Source organism: Typopeltis vanoorti, chromosome 10 (assembly GCF_054136105.1).
Source record: "Typopeltis vanoorti isolate ZY-2024b chromosome 10, IOZ_Tvanoo_1.0, whole genome shotgun sequence".
Classification (NCBI taxonomy): domain Eukaryota; kingdom Metazoa; phylum Arthropoda; class Arachnida; order Uropygi; family Thelyphonidae; genus Typopeltis; species Typopeltis vanoorti.
This window is the reverse complement of record NC_143558.1, coordinates 56,481,064-56,497,187: the sequence shown is the minus strand read 5'-3', so window position 1 is coordinate 56,497,187 and position 16,124 is coordinate 56,481,064. Positions and strand designations below refer to the sequence as shown.

Sequence of the window (16,124 nt, the reverse complement as noted above, 5' to 3'; positions counted from 1 at the left end):
GGGCCTTGTTTAACCGGGCAATGCCCCAACCAGCATGAAATTTTGTCATGTTGTCCCATCATTTTTTATTTTGGTTTAACCAATAAGAATACAATTTGGTTGGCTAAATCCCAAATTGCCAGCCCATCCTCGTTCGTTCAGTATCCAGATAGATACCCAACAGAATACACCACAAGAAGGTGAGGATTTTAGGTAAGAAGCCCTGGTCAGTTCTCCGCCTTCCTTTAAAGGCTATGTGGAGGTCTCCTCTTAGTTATACAGCTTTGACCCTTAAGCACCCCACTCCCAGCAACCTTGGAGTAAAAATAAACAAGTCACAGAATAGATGCAGTTAATAGACATAATATACTGGTCTTGGCTTTGATTACTTCAGCTGTAATTCTAGCTTCTCTTAATGAAGTCTCTTTCTACATTTATTCATTGTTACTTATTTTCTTAATGATTGGTGGACATTTACATGTTTATAGAAAACACCCATGGCACAGGTATGCACGTAAGCAAACTATTGCTTAGACCAACAGTACACAAGTCTTAAAACATTGGCAGAATGACATTGAGCCATTTTCCTCAAAATATTGCATTATCTATTAAAATGTATGGCAGGGTAATTAATCATTTATCACATGTTGATTATTTTATAAATTATCCTTGATCTTGCAGACTAGTATCTTTCTCTTTTCCTCTCAATGTCTGATTTTTTTTTTTTTTTTTTTTTTTAAAGCATACATTTGAAATTGTGATTATGCCTTGTACCATATATCCAACTCAGTAATAAATTAGAACAGAAATAATGCAAAATAGAAAATAAAAACTATATTCTAAATTTTTAAATATATATCAAATCCAATGACAAAAGATTTTTGTTAAAACCTATAGTAACACATTAGTACTGCTGTATGTAGGTAAGAGGGTTCAGGAGATGGGAGGTATCTTTTGATATATTTCTTGAACAGTGGTTCTAGTCTTTGGGAAAGACAGAATGAGGGAGACTCTTCCAAAAGAGGTAGATTGAAAGAATAAGGAGAAAGAGAAGGTGATTTGGTAAGTTTCAAGCTGGACAATAAATAGAAGTTAACAGCGGCTCACTTTTGTACAGCTTGGAAGAAATGGAAAAATGATGGTTGAGAGTTCAGTCTATAGGGTCATTCTCCTATAGACATAAGATGAAAATTGAATGTCTATAAGAGAATGATTGAAATATATGGGGGGGGGGGTCATCAGTTAATCAAACGTCTGAGCAGTATTTCAAAATTGAACAGATTTGTGATTTGTAGTTTTAAAGGATGATTATACCTAGCTTTTTTGGAGACAGTGATGTATTTGTGTCAGGAAAGAATAGGGGTGAAAGTCAGCTACAAGAAGAAAAATCTACTTTTGTTCAGAGATCTGAATATTATCAAAATAAAGGGAAGTGAAGTGTGATCTTTCTTTCAAGAAATAAAACAGACCTTTGTTTTGTATCATCTCTATTTTGTGAATAGACAGTATATCCAAGTCTGTATAGCATTTATTAAAAAATGAAATAAAAAGAAAATATAACAGAAATATCAGAATATTTTTATTACTGAAATTGTACACAAGAACAAATTTCTATCAAGCAGTTTCAAATGCTATCATTTCAGTGAAATTTGACATTTTAATTAAACTCCAATCATATAATGATTGGAATGTTCATCAGATAAACTAGCCTTCATTTCAGTTTTGCATATTTCATTTTTGAAAAATCTTAGGAAGTTTTCATGGGTTGTCAGTTATATAATAATTTTAGTTGGGATTTATATGAACACATGAAATTTCCTGTTTTCAAATATATAATTTTAATAAGTGTTTTATCTGCAATTTGTAACAGTTATTTTTGATTTTTCAGGACAGTGTCAGTATTGACAGAATTGATGAGAAATTCTGAAACAGCAGAAGTTTTTAAGGTAATAACTAAATTTTATTCTCATTACATGACTTCCGTAGAATAAATGGTGCTCATTATGATCTTCTCTAGGCTTTACAAAGTTTTTTCATGCAACACCTTAAAATCATTCATCATCTATATACTTGCCACCTTAAGGAACATCCCACATCATTCACTACTCTCCATGCAATAAACCTATTTCTCACCTGCTTGTACAACTTCTGTGGATTACCTTTCTTCTTAACCCTTTGGAAATTTTCTTCATTGTTTATTCGATAAATTCCTGTCTTTATCTCTTATTGGTCGATTGGTAGAGCCTCTGCTACTAATGGCTCAGTTAAGTAAGTTTGAGCGCGGTTAGTAGTTGGAAGGGGACCAATCATTCGATGCTGTTGGCACACTCTCCCTCGACGAGTCTTTGGATTCCCTGGAGGTGTCAAATAATAATAATAATATCACTTCTCTTATCAGTATTATACTTGACAAGAAATTATATGGCAAAATGTGAAAGATGTGTTTGTGTAAAGACTGAACAGGAGATGAGAGAAGGTATGGGTTTGTAGAAAGTGCAACATTTTATTTGACTAAGAGTTATTAGCGAATGCAAAACAGATTGAAGGAACGAAAGTTAGTGAGACTGAGGGAGTGAAAGAATGCAAGAATGAAGAAATGAAAGTAAGTGATATAGAAGTGAAAGCAAATAAGAATGAGGAAACAGATGGCAGAACAAGTAGAAATGAGATTACCATAGCAGCAGATAGTGAGATTGTCAGAATGCAAGATTTGAAGAAAGTTTTTCAAAATAAAAAAAATGAAATGAGGAATTATGCAGAGTGATATGAGATGTTTAATGGAAACAAATGAAAGAGTGCAAAAGAATAGAAGAAAAGAGAACAAGCAGTGAGACTCAAGAATAGTATTGTATTGATATCCATTGTTAGAGGATTGGCTATAGTCTGCTATCCAGAAAGGAGAATGAGCAAGATAATTCATGCTTTGGATATGAGGAAGAAACAAGCAAGATAATTAGTGATGGTTATGGGAATGAATGATTTAGATCTGGACAGAAGGAGAATGTAAAGATGGATATCAAAAGGTTATTGGGGAGAGTGAAAGAACAGTATAATGGGAACGAATGTCAGTGTGTTGCCAAGCTATGATGATGAGTTGAGATGGAGAGGGAGAATCATGAATGGTATGGTGGCAGAGCTGTGTGGGGAGAAGAGAGTGCAGTTTGTAGGATGTATGGCATGTATTTCAGGGAATGTTATTGTACAATAGAATGAAAGAATGAAATTGTACAAATGTGATAGATTACATTTGAATGACTTTGGAGTGAGTGAACTGAAGAAACTGTTGCTAGCTGGAAGTAGTTAGTGTGTGATGAGATATCAGAAGTAAGAGGTGAAGTGAAAGATCAGGAGAGTGGAATGAAAGAAACTAAAGAGTTTGGAAATGAAAACAGTATTACTGCAACATGGAAGTGGGGGGGGGTCTTATAGATCTTCAATACAAAGATCTGGCTCTGCCTTGGATTTTTTGCAGTGAATGCATTGCAAAATTTGCTACATGTATGCTCCAAAAAATGTGAAAGATTTGTGAAGAACTGTTTGGGTAAACAAGAAGGAAAGCATTAACGTATGTGAAAAGTGTCTTGATAGATTAGAGCGATTAGAAATGGGAGCAAGAGTTGGGACCATAGTAGAAGAGTTTAGACAAGAGTTAGTGCAAGTGAAAAGCGAAATGAAACATCTGGAAGAGGATATGAAATATCTAAAGAAGAGATTGGTTGATGAGAAGGAAGTTAGTAGTACAAAGAAAGAATCAAAGGATAGTTGTATATATATCATTGTATGGGGATTCGATTATTATTACCCCAAGACCTCATGGAGTCAAAGACTCATCTGGGAGGTCCTTTTATCACACACACACACACACACACACACACACAGCTCATCATACCTTGTCTTAAACACACTCCTTGCAGACACCACACTCTCAGGCAAGGCATTCCAATCATTCACAACTCTGCACGAAAAAACCTACCTCTCACACCCTTCTTATACAGTTTCCAGGGATGACCCTCTGGTTCTCCCCCTATCTCCCACCATTTTATGCAGAACCTCTCCAGCATTAATCCTATAACAACCCCTTACCAACTTGTCGGTCTCTATCATATCTCCCCTCTTCCTCCTGTTCACCAGACTCTGCAAATTACATCTTCTCAATCTTTCCTCATACTCAACATTCCAGAGGTCAGAAACTACCTTAGTTAGTTGCCTCTGGACCCTTTCTAACGTCTCTTCATCCTTCTGAAAACCAGGTGACCAAATCTGGGCACAATAGTCCATGTGTAGCCTAATCAAAGCTTTATACAAAGGAACAAGAATCTCCCTACTTCTACATGTCAGTGTCTTCTGCATCATTCCCAGATGCCTTTGTGCTGTCTTCACAATTTTGGTGATGTGTCCCCTAAATTTCAGATCCTTATCCACTATTACCCCATGATCTCTTATTTCCTCCATCTCCAACAATATATCTTCACCAAGTATAAATTCTGCATCCCATCTTTGTTTTCCAAATTTTAAAACATTACATTTTGCAACATTGAACTCGCATCCCCATTTCCGTGCCCAATCACTCAATTTATTCAAGTCTTCTTGTAAGGCCACAACATCTTCATTACTCTTCAAGGTTCATCCTAACTTTGCATCATCTGCAAACAACTGAATATCTCCATCCAAATCTTCACCAATATCATTAATATACAAGTTAAACACTAATGGCCCTAAAACAGACCCCTGAGACACTCCACTAATGACTTTCCTTTTCCTGGATATCGCTCCCCATACACAACTTGTTGATACCTATCAAATAGCCAGTCTCCAATCCAATGCACTAGTCTAATATCCAACCCCATCTGCTCTAGTTTGACTGTCAACTTATCATGAGGTATTCTATCAAAATCCAAGTATATTACTGTGTATCCTTGTCTTCTGTCCAAGGAAGCTGTCACTTTATTGTAATAAGTAAGTAGATTACTAAAACATGACCTCCCTTTAGCAAATCCATGCTGTCCATCAAAGATAATGCCATTGTTGTCAACCCAACTCTGGATCCTAGTTCTCACAAGCTTCTCCAACAACTTAACCACAACACCTGACACACAGATAGGCCTATAGTTATATCCACTTCTTGAGTTCAATCACCTCCTTTATGAAGTGGCACAGTCTTGCCCTCCTTCGACTCCTTAGGAACTTGACCGAGTGCAAGACTCGTATTAAAAAAAAATGTCAAGGCAGGTGTCAATTCTCTGGCACATTCCTTCAGAATACGTGGTGATGTATTATCAAGTCCCACAGCTTTAACATCTCGTTTACTCAACTCCCTATACACCTCTTGCCCACATACAGTCAGTCTCTCCTCCCCATCATCAGCTGCTCTCAATCTCTCCATGAAGTCACAATCACAAGATTGAAAGACCTTTATGAACTGCTCATTAAGTATCTCCACCACACAGTCTGCAACAGCTGTCTTTATACCATTTTATCCAATCAATGTCATCCTTCCATAATCATTCTTTTTTTTGCTGGCTACATATCGAAAGAACTCCTTAGGATTCTTTTTGGCATCATTTACTAACTGCTGTTCATACATCTCTTTAGTTACCCCTCACCAACCCAAGTCACCCTCCTTGCCCAGTCTTTGTAGACCTCATGGAATTGGTTATTTCCACTTCTCTTATGCTGCCTTCACAATGCCCTTTTTCTCCATACCGTATGCTTAATCTCTATTCATCCATCTCATACTTACCTTATTTAACCTTCTCATCCTTGGAATACGTTTAGACATTGAATCTACTAGATCATCATCATCATCATCAAATTCCTGCCATGTACCCACAAGGGGTGTACAGGATATGATAGTACTGCATGAAAAAATTACATCATTACTAACTTCCTATCTACAATTTTCCTCCAAATCAGTCTGTTACTTGTTAAGACTCCAACATTATCAGATCTTATATTTCTGTCGTCTAAGGCACTTTGTACCATATCAATCCACCTATATCTTGGTCTTCCTCTGGGTCGTTTTGCTGCCAACCTGGCAGAGAACATTTGTTTTGCTAATCTTTCCTCGCCCATTCTGTTTAGGTGACCATACCACCTGAGATTAGCTCTGCTAATGCATTCCTGGATGCTGACAATGTCAAGTTCTTTCCTAATATCCTCGTTTTTAATATGATATTGCCATTGATGCCATCTGTTCACACCTATAATCTTTCTCAGAACTCTCATATCTGCGGTTTCGAGTCTTTGGTCAAGTGTTTTACTTCTGACCCAGCTCTCAGATCCATAGTTTAAAACTGGTTTAAACACTGTCTTGTATACAGCTAATTTAGTGTTCTGACTAATTTCTCTCTTATTCCATATGAATTTATTCAATTGACTTCCCACCATACCAGCTTTGCTGATTCTGTTGTCTATTTCTATATTTAATTTACCTATATTCTATATTTGCATCTACTAGATAGTTTTTGAAAATCCCTCAAGCTGCATTGATCTCTTTTCCAGCTAACTTCTCATTCCATGCTATACCTGCAAGGTGTCTCCTGAGCTCTTCATAATCCCCCCCCCACCTCTTGTAGTTCCACATATACACTTTTCTCACAAAGGTCCTCACACTGCTGGTAATCACCTCATGGTCACTCTCACCAATTGGTGGATGATTTGACACCTCATTTATAATTACATCCTCTGATGAGATGACCAAATCCAAGATCCTCAATCCTCGTGTGCCCTCTGTTACATACTGTCTGAGGTAGTTATCCCTCAAAAACTCAAGAAAATCGTGTTCTTTACTTCCAGTTGCTATCTCATTATTCCAGTCTATATTGCCATAATTAAAATCCCCATTATGATCACCCTTTTCTTATTTGCTTGGCTAATTTGATTATACATTTCATTATCACCACCATCCACATTACCTGGTCTATAACAACATCCAACCAAGTATTTGATTTCATTCACCTCTATCTCACACCATACTGCCTCAAAACCACTGGCACTATTTCCCTCTTGCATCTCTACTTTGCATGGACATAACTCTTTCTCTATCATCAGTAGCACTCCCCCCTCCCTTTTTACACCTTCTATCCTCACGAAATACATCATACCCTTCCATCTCTATTCCTGTCAGGATGTCGTCCTCTTCCAACCATGTCTCACTTATTCCAACAATCTTTGGGTGAACAGATGCAATTAGTGCAACCATTTCATCTGCCTTGTTTCTTATACTTCTAGCATTTGTATACAAACACAACAGCTCATTTCTGGATCTACAGCTAGTTCCACCGATACCACTCACTCGATGTGATCTCTTCATGCTCGACTGGGGCCATTTCCCTTTCTGCCCATTCATTCTAGAACTCTCCCCAATTCCAACTGTTTCCTCTCGATCCCCGGTCATCCTATTCCTTTCCTGTCTACACATGCTCTCACCTCCTCTTGGAGCATCCACCCTTCTCACGCTCTCTACCCCTGTCCACCCTGAGCCTCCCTGTTTCCCTGCTCTTGCACACCCTTTCTCTAATTTTCTATACTCATACCACTCACTTCCCCATTCATAACCACCTCTTCAATCTCTCCTGCTCTTCCACATCACTTCCCGCTTGATCTCATTCATTCTCTCTACTCACTTCTTTACCTTCCAGCAGCAGTCTCTCCAAGCGACTCGCACTATAACCACTCAAATGCAGTCCATCACTCCCATACAGTTCATTTCGTCCTTCAAACTCATTCCACACATTAACAAACTGTACTCCCATCTCCTCACACATTTCAGCCAGCATATCATTCATAATCCTTGCTCTCTGCCTCATCTCACCACAGTCATACCTAGGCTACATGCCCACTACCCTTCCTGTCACACTATTCTCTTTTATCCTTCTAAGCAGCCTCCTGATATCCATTCTGATGTGCTCTTTGTCCTCTGTCAAATCATTCATTCCAATTAAAACCATCAACTCCTTTGCTCGCTCCCTCCTCATATCCAATGCCTCAATCACTCTACTCATTTCACCACCTGGAAAACATACCGTGTGCATCCTATCATCCAGCACACCTTTAATAATGGAGTCGCCATACAATGCCACTCGCTCATCTTTCGTTAACTCTTTCATGCCATCAAGATTTGTTTTAATAGTTTTTACCCGAATTTTCTTAATTTCATTCTGCATCCATTTCATCTCCTGCCTCATCCAATCCAATTCAACTTCCAAATCTCGTGTCACATTCTCTCTATCATTCGATCTTTCTAATTTTCTAACTCTCGACTCCCCTCTTCTCACTTTTACTCTCATTCATCCTTCTGTGTTTCTGTACTTTCGGTCCAACATACGTCCAACTTTCACTATCATTCATTCTTTCGATTTTTTCTGCTTACGATTCCTACGGCACGCCATTTCTGATTTCATTCGTTCTCTCAATTTCATTCCCTTCTGCCACTCTCGCCTCACTTTCATCCTTTTTAACATCCATTATGGTTTTCAGATCACTTGTTTTCTTTTTTACTGAATTTTTAACATTTTTTCGCCTCTTTCACACCATCCTTCTCTTTCGAACGTGCACTCATTTTCCCTGCGGCATTCTCGCTAGTAACACTTTCTGTCAGCAATTCCTCATTCAGGTCACACTTCGCGCACACACCCTCCTTCCATCCCCCCCCCCACACCACCACCTAAACATCCACAAATCATTTATGTTATCGAAATAATACATATAGCACATCTCACACTTAACGAAACGACTGAAGTCTAAGTTAGTCATGGAATGACAAAGTCACTGCCATGTTTAATTTGCCGGTTACCACTCTAAAGTCTAATAATAACAACAAATTCGTAATTAAGTTTAAGCAAAATCCCCCATACTAATAATAATGATAGCGCACCACTTTTACAGCAGCTCTTACTCAAACAAACACTCATATATACTTAATTATTCCAAGAATAACTTATCCGAATCCGGAGCTCTTCTTACACATGTCCGCCAAGCTTGACTCACGAGTGCCCTCTCCGGGCGCACTAATAAAGTGCACAAAACATACTTTTCTGGTGGAACAATGAAGCAAATAATTGATGCGTTGCAGAAAAGGAAAGACTGGGCCTCAAAATTAGTGGTAGTCGTGGGCACAAATGACTTAGTTGAGGGAAAAAAAGAATGTTGATAGAGACTTAAGGAAGTTATCATGGTAAGTAAAGAACAATAGTTGGAAAAATTGTATGCATGTTGACAGTAGTGAATTGAGAAGGAGAGCAGAGATAATAAGTAGTAAGATGGCTGAGTTGTGTGTGAGGCAAAGGGAGTTGTAAATCTGTGGAGTGAATTAAGGAAAGTTAGAATAGTTGAAAGTTGATGGATTGCATTTGAATAGGCTTGGTGTTGGGCATTTAGTAAGGCTATTGTTTTCTGAGAAGGTACAGAGTTAAGAAGTTAATGTAATAAATGATCACAGTCTACTTGTGAAGCAAGATAGCACAAGTAAATGGATTGTATGACAGGAAGAAGATAGATATGGGGCTGAAGATGTTTCAGCATCACAAGGTGATGGAATGCATTGTTGATGTCTGATAAAATGATAGACATCAACAATCAAAAAATTCAGTTTAGAACAACATTACCCTGTACTATATGTAAAGAACTATTAACTTGCTGGTACACTGTATATGTTAGTCATGCATATGCTATAGTGCAGTGATTTTTACTCTTAGGTTAAAGACTGATTTTGAAAGTAAATATTTTCAGAATATAGTGTATTTAGTAAAACTTTGATGGGAAGAGACAGTCAGAATGTAAGTAATAAAGGAATGGTTTATTGTATGCTCAGTGATTTTACTATAATGGCATTTGCTGTAGCAAGGGTTGTTCTATTTTTTTTGTATGTGCATGAACCAGTTTATTCTTCAACAATTTTTTAAAAAAATTTAATTTCTATGTCTTTGTTGTAACAGCGATATTTTGTATTTATTTTTATTTGAATAATATTTGAATTGATTTAAAATAAAATTTTGTTCTTTATATCAAAGGAAAGGCAGACATCTTTACAGCACAGCTTACCACTAGGATCTTATCTGTTAAAACCTGTTCAAAGGATATTGAAATATCACTTGCTATTACAGGTAAATTTAGAACTTTGCTTTAATGTTTCTTTAATAGTAAAGTAGCAGAAGTGTATTAAACTATTAATCTTCAAAAAATAGTTGTTAATCTCTTACAAACATTTCATTTAGTCTGATTTTATTTGTTACAAAGGTCTGCTTTCATTACTTGAAAGCATAACTCAGTCTTTGTTTACAGGCTTGTAGCTTGTGAATGTTTTTGGATTCTTATTATAAATTCTTTATATCATTTGTTTATTATAACCACTTTAACCTTCTCAGAATCAAGATTTGTTTGGAGATCTATTTCTGTCTGTGTCAGTTACATCTTCCTTGAATTCTTTCAGCATCAGTTGTACCGACAGTTTATTATTCAGTTTAGTCGATTTGTTTGGGTTTATTTGGTTATTCTCTTTAAAAAAATATAAAACAGAGCTGTCAGGCTACAACATTCTTAATGCCCACATAATTTGTTTAAGGGCTCTAGGCTCAGTTTAAAACCTGTTAATTAAACATATTAGAAAATTAGCCTAATAAGTTTGGTTTACTTGGTAATTCATTTGGTAACACTTTTTTTTATACCATTGGAAGACTAGTTTAAAAAGTGGAAATGATTCAAGACATTATAAAAAGGCACTTATCAGAATAGTATTCTCATGTATAGTGAAGTCAAATGTCATACTAATTGAACCTAGTGTTTTTTAAACAGATGAATAGGTGGTATCTCCAATTTTGCAGCCAACAGGATAGTATGAATTGCACTTTTATATGTTATTATTTTCTCGGGCATCTCCATGGAGTCAGATTCATTGTGGAGGACTATTAACTATTATTCACAGTACCTATCATACCTCTGCTTGAACTCATTCACCAACAAAGCTCTCACAACTACCTCTTCCAACAATTCTACCTATTCACTGCCCTCTAAAACAAAGAAATCTAGTCTTCACACTCCTGCTTACCACACCCTTACAATTTCCAGAAGTTACTTCTTGTTCTCTTCCTTCCTGCCATATAATGAAAAGTTTTTTCTGTCAATTTTATGAGGCTCTTTTAAACACCTATGTGCTTCTATCATGTCTCTTTTCCATCTATCACCTAAGCTTTTTGTACCCACAGATCTTCAGTCTGTCCTCATAGGGAGCATTCCATACTGTTGCAAACTTGGTTACTTACCTCTGGTTTCTGAAAGCCTTTCATAAGGAAGTTCATGTCAAAAAAAAAAAGACTTGCTAATACTTGGTTACCATTTGCATAAATTGGTTTCATAGGACACTGGGATATTTCATAATAAAAATAGTTAAACTTAAAGGACAGAGAATTTTCTTATTTTATTACATTTAGAAATGAAGCATTGAATGATACTTTCTAGATGACAATTTGGTACATTCATTACATTAATTTATAGATTCTACTGATGCAATCACTTTAACATTAACAACTTTAACATACAAATGCATCCCACTGTTGTTAATGTAAGATGATATCAGGAAAAGACAATAGAACTATTTTTGGATATTATTCTGAATGAGTTTTTATATCTATAATTAGATGCAAAATACCTGTATCTTGTATTCTCACAAAAATTATCTTTAAACTGTAAAAAGTAATTTGTATTCTTACGAATATAAATGACATGTTTTAAATTTAATTTTTTTGTTTTTATTTGCAAATTAGTCAGGATTTGTTATAAGTACAAAGCATTTCATATTTCTTTCCTGTTTTTATCTCATTTCTACCCAACCATCTTTCTTAAATTTGTCTTTTTATTACAGTAAAATATATGCTTTAATTATTTATATAATGATAATAAATATTATTTATTTCTTAATATTTATTAATTTATTTGTTAAATATTTATTAATATTTAATGTTATAGTAGGATTTTCTTAATAGATCCAAACTATTTAACTATTCGAGTTCTACAAAACTAGAAAGTTAACAGTATACCTGGCAAGTATTCAAGGAAAATATGAAATATTTATATTAAAAGTGTGACTTTTTTGATTTCAGAATATAGTAAAACATTCAGATAAAGAGAGTGAAGGATATCCTGATGTCAAAAATGCATTGTCTGTAATGACAGGTATTGCATATCATATTAATGAAATGAAAAGAAAGCACGAACATGCTGTACGTGTTCAGGAAATCCAGAGTCTTCTCTATGGATGGGAGGTATGATTATCTTATTGTGAATCTACTGAAATTTCTAATTCTTCTAATTAAGATGAAATCTATATCTAAATACATATGTATTTAGTTTTAACTAATTTCTATTGCTGAGCAGAAATTTCAGGTCACTTAAGCAAAAAAAATCTTCCATTAATATCAGAATGAAAATGTAATTTTGCAGCCACTTGTAAAAGATTAACATCATACTTATATCAGTTATAAACTGAATTACTTAAATCATGCTTATATATATATATATTGTGTGTGTATATATATATATATATATTGCTGCTTAACTCTACTTTGAGTAAACTTAAATGTAAGGTATAGGCTGGGAGACATTTTTATCTGTTTGTAAATGTAAATATATATATACATGTAACTTCCTTATGAAAGTAAAGAATTTCAGGTGCAATAAAATCACTTTTTCTCAGGGTCAAGATTTAACAACATATGGTGAACTGGTTGCAGAAGGTGCTTTCAGGATGTTCCGTGCAAAGGCATTGCGACATCTGTTTCTTTTTGACAAGATGTTGCTTATAGCAAAAAAGAAAGAGGAAGGAATTTTAAGTTATAAAACACACATTATGGTAAGTAAATGGCAGTTTTAAGATAATATAGTTTATGTTAAAGATACTAAGCAATTTTATAAGCTAGGTTTTAATCCTTTTTCCCAAGTAAGCAAACAGACAAATAAGTCAAATTGCGCCTGCATGTAGTGCAAGTCTGAGGCAACTCGTGGTAAAGGTGGAGTAAGCTCTGATCACTTTCCTTAGTATTTTCCCCTAATGCAAAGCACATCCCCTTGTGAAGATGTATGATGCTATGCATTAAAGGCAAGGGCCACTACCCAGACAGGTTTCGACCTTTACTGAGGTCTCATCAGTGGGAGCCAGACCTAAAAATGCCAAGGTTACTTGTGGTAAAATTTACAAGCTCTGCATTACTTCAACCTTGGCATTTTTAGGTCTGGCTCCCACTGATGAGACCTCAGTAAAGGTCGAAACCTGTCTGGGTAGTGGCCCTTGGCTTTAATGCATAGCATCATGCATCTCCGCAAGGGGATGTGCTTTGCATTAGGGGAAAATACTAAGGAAAGTGATCGGAGCTTACTCCACCTTTACCACGAGTTGCCTCAGACTTGCACTACATGCAGGCATAAACTTGACTTACTTGTCTGTTTGCTTACTTGGGAAAACGGATTAAAACCTAGCTTATAAAATTGCTTGGTATCTTTAACATGGTATATACCCAAGGTAAAAAACTTTCTATATAGTATAGTTTATTCCTCTAAATTTTTCTATTCATGCTCTTCTTGTTAAATTCATGCATTACAATTCATGTAAATTCAGAAAAGTTGAATATTACTGATCAGTAATCTATTTATTTAGTTTTTTATATTTTATGTATTTTTTAAAATCTGAAAACAATCACAATCAGAAATTCCTAAATTTGTCTAAACAATATGCCTAAATTTTCTAGAAAAAGAAACTCATCATATTCTAAAGATTTGATTTTTAATTAGTATATTTATATAATTACATAATTTGAACATAGAATTATATTTTTTATATAGTGCTCAAATCTGATGCTTATAGAAAGCATTCAAGGGGAGCCATTGTGTTTTCATGTAATACCATTTGATAACCCTCGCTATCAATACACATTCCAGGTAAGAAAAAGATTATTAAAATTGAAGGTTGATATTTAATTAGATACTGTTACAAATTTAAGTTGTGCATTTTTTTTTTTTTTTTTTTTTTTTTTTTTTTTTTTTTTTTTTTTTTAAGAATGACCCAACTTTTTGCTTTATTAGTAGTTGTTTGTGACATAAATATAAATTGATATTAGATTAATACATGTCTTTGTGAAAAATTTAATAGAATTTAAATAGTAGTTAATACGTTGAATAACAGAAAAAAAAAAAGCTTACTACAAAAACTTAATAGACTTCAGGTATTTAATTTGAAACATTGTGATATTACATTGTAGGCCCGTAGTTTGGAGCAGAAGAGAGAATGGTGTCTTCAGCTGAAACAAGTAATTTTGGAGAATTATAATGCTGTTATCCCTTCACACGCACGTCAACTTGTAATGGAGCTTGGACAGAATAAGCATGATGGTATGTTAAACTTATTACCAGTTTACATTGCATTTTTCTAATAGTTACTAATTCTATATCAAAAATATTTATATCTGGAAAGCTTACAATATTTACATTACATCCTAGTTTAATTTCACTTATTCAGAAGTTCATTTGCAAAAAAATCTTCCTACACATGCACCTTTTAGCCATGGAAATTTATTAAAGTGTTAAAAAATGTTAGACACAGTAATGGTTATTGAAACTAGTAACAAATAACTTTTACTGAAATTAACAGTACATCAGTTGGAAAAAGCAATTCAAAAAGACAGAATACAAGGTAAATATAGCAGCTGCTTAACTTAGGTTACAGTAATGGTATGCTGTGACCTACCTAGGATTGTTTCAGATAGATAATCATTTTTAATATTAGCTGATGATGATGATGAGAATATCCCAAATTTTTGGGATCAAGAAGTAATCATGAGATTTTTTGAAGAGCTGTTCATATTTAAAACATCTATGAATTAGGAAAACATAATTTTAGTGAATCTTGTGCTCTGTCTCAGTAGGACATTGTGCAAGACCTAACTTTTGAGGCATCAGTTTGCTGATGATCTAATTCTTTTTTTTTCCCACAAACTGACCAATCTGTCCAAAATAGGTTAAATTGCACTGACAGGTTATCTGATAAACATTGGCTATAGACATAAGTGAAAGTTATCTTTTGTAGTTGGTGAAAGATTGGAAATTTTGTAGATTGCAAAATATGTAGGTATTAGGTGAAACTTCTTCAGGATTCTACCGACAGGCTTGAAATGTATAGGATCAGAATTTGGCATTCTAATGTTATAATTCTATGCTCAAAGATACTAAATCCAATTTAATGTTTAAATTTCCATAGCAGTTTCTATTACTCGTGTTTCTCAAACAGAAAACTACATGGAAAAGGAATGCAAATAAATAATTTACTAGCTAAAATTAATTATTTACAAGTTGATGTTTCACTAGCCTAAGTTACCATTATCAGAGGCAGTTTAACATGACACACTCAGTGAAGACACACAAACCAAAATGACTTGGATAACAAGGACAGTTGTGTATGAAGGGAGACAGTGGTGCACTTTGTGGTGATTCCTATTGTTAATGCTGATGGGTATAGCATTAAAAAATGGATATAACAAAAAAAAAAAAAAAAAAAAGGTCAAAATCCTAGCCCACATCAAATCTCTGCCCTACATCAAAGATGCAACAAATAAACTGAGCTCCCTTCTTAAACAACACAGTATCTGAGCAGTATACAAACTTCTAAATGAAGTATCTACCTTTTTTTAGGTAGTTCACTGTGAGTAATTTGTATGAATAATAAGCAACCAGATTTTAACTTGTGGACATTATTAGCACTAGATGTATTTCCAAGATGCTAGATGTATTGTAACTTGACATTGTTAGCATCCAGGAATGTGTTAGCAGAGCTGATCTCAGATGGTATGGTCCTTTTACAGCACTCTTTCCTCTATTTCTGAGCTTCTTCAACAACTCCAAAATATCTTGCCACCTTCTTGATATTTATTTTCTATGTTCTTAACCAAAGTCCTCCCATGACTTTGTTTAGCTAGTTTTACACAATGTTGACCAAAAGTAATTATGAACTTAATCCAAATCACAAAAGAAATAATTTTCAATATCCATCTCTTCTTTAGATGGGGCATATGCACAGTTAATGCAGTAATTTCAAGAACTGTCCTCCATAATCTTCTCTAATATTCATCTCATTTCTTATATAGTAGTGATGGAGCTTGGAATGT

The 16,124-nt window shown here is 34.9% G+C and overlaps 1 protein-coding gene across 1 annotated transcript in view; it reads left to right on the top strand.

The window, feature by feature from the left end:
* LOC150102433 (uncharacterized) overlaps positions 1-16,124 on the top strand; it is a 135,256-nt gene that overhangs the window by 102,036 nt on the left and 17,096 nt on the right. Inside the window, exons 5-10 of the mRNA XM_090399589.1 lie at positions 1,868-1,925; positions 9,990-10,082; positions 12,075-12,236; positions 12,668-12,823; positions 13,810-13,905; positions 14,226-14,355. Coding sequence (XP_090255715.1) covers positions 1,868-1,925; positions 9,990-10,082; positions 12,075-12,236; positions 12,668-12,823; positions 13,810-13,905; positions 14,226-14,355 — 695 coding nt within the window. The remainder of the gene's footprint in view (positions 1-1,867; positions 1,926-9,989; positions 10,083-12,074; positions 12,237-12,667; positions 12,824-13,809; positions 13,906-14,225; positions 14,356-16,124) is intronic.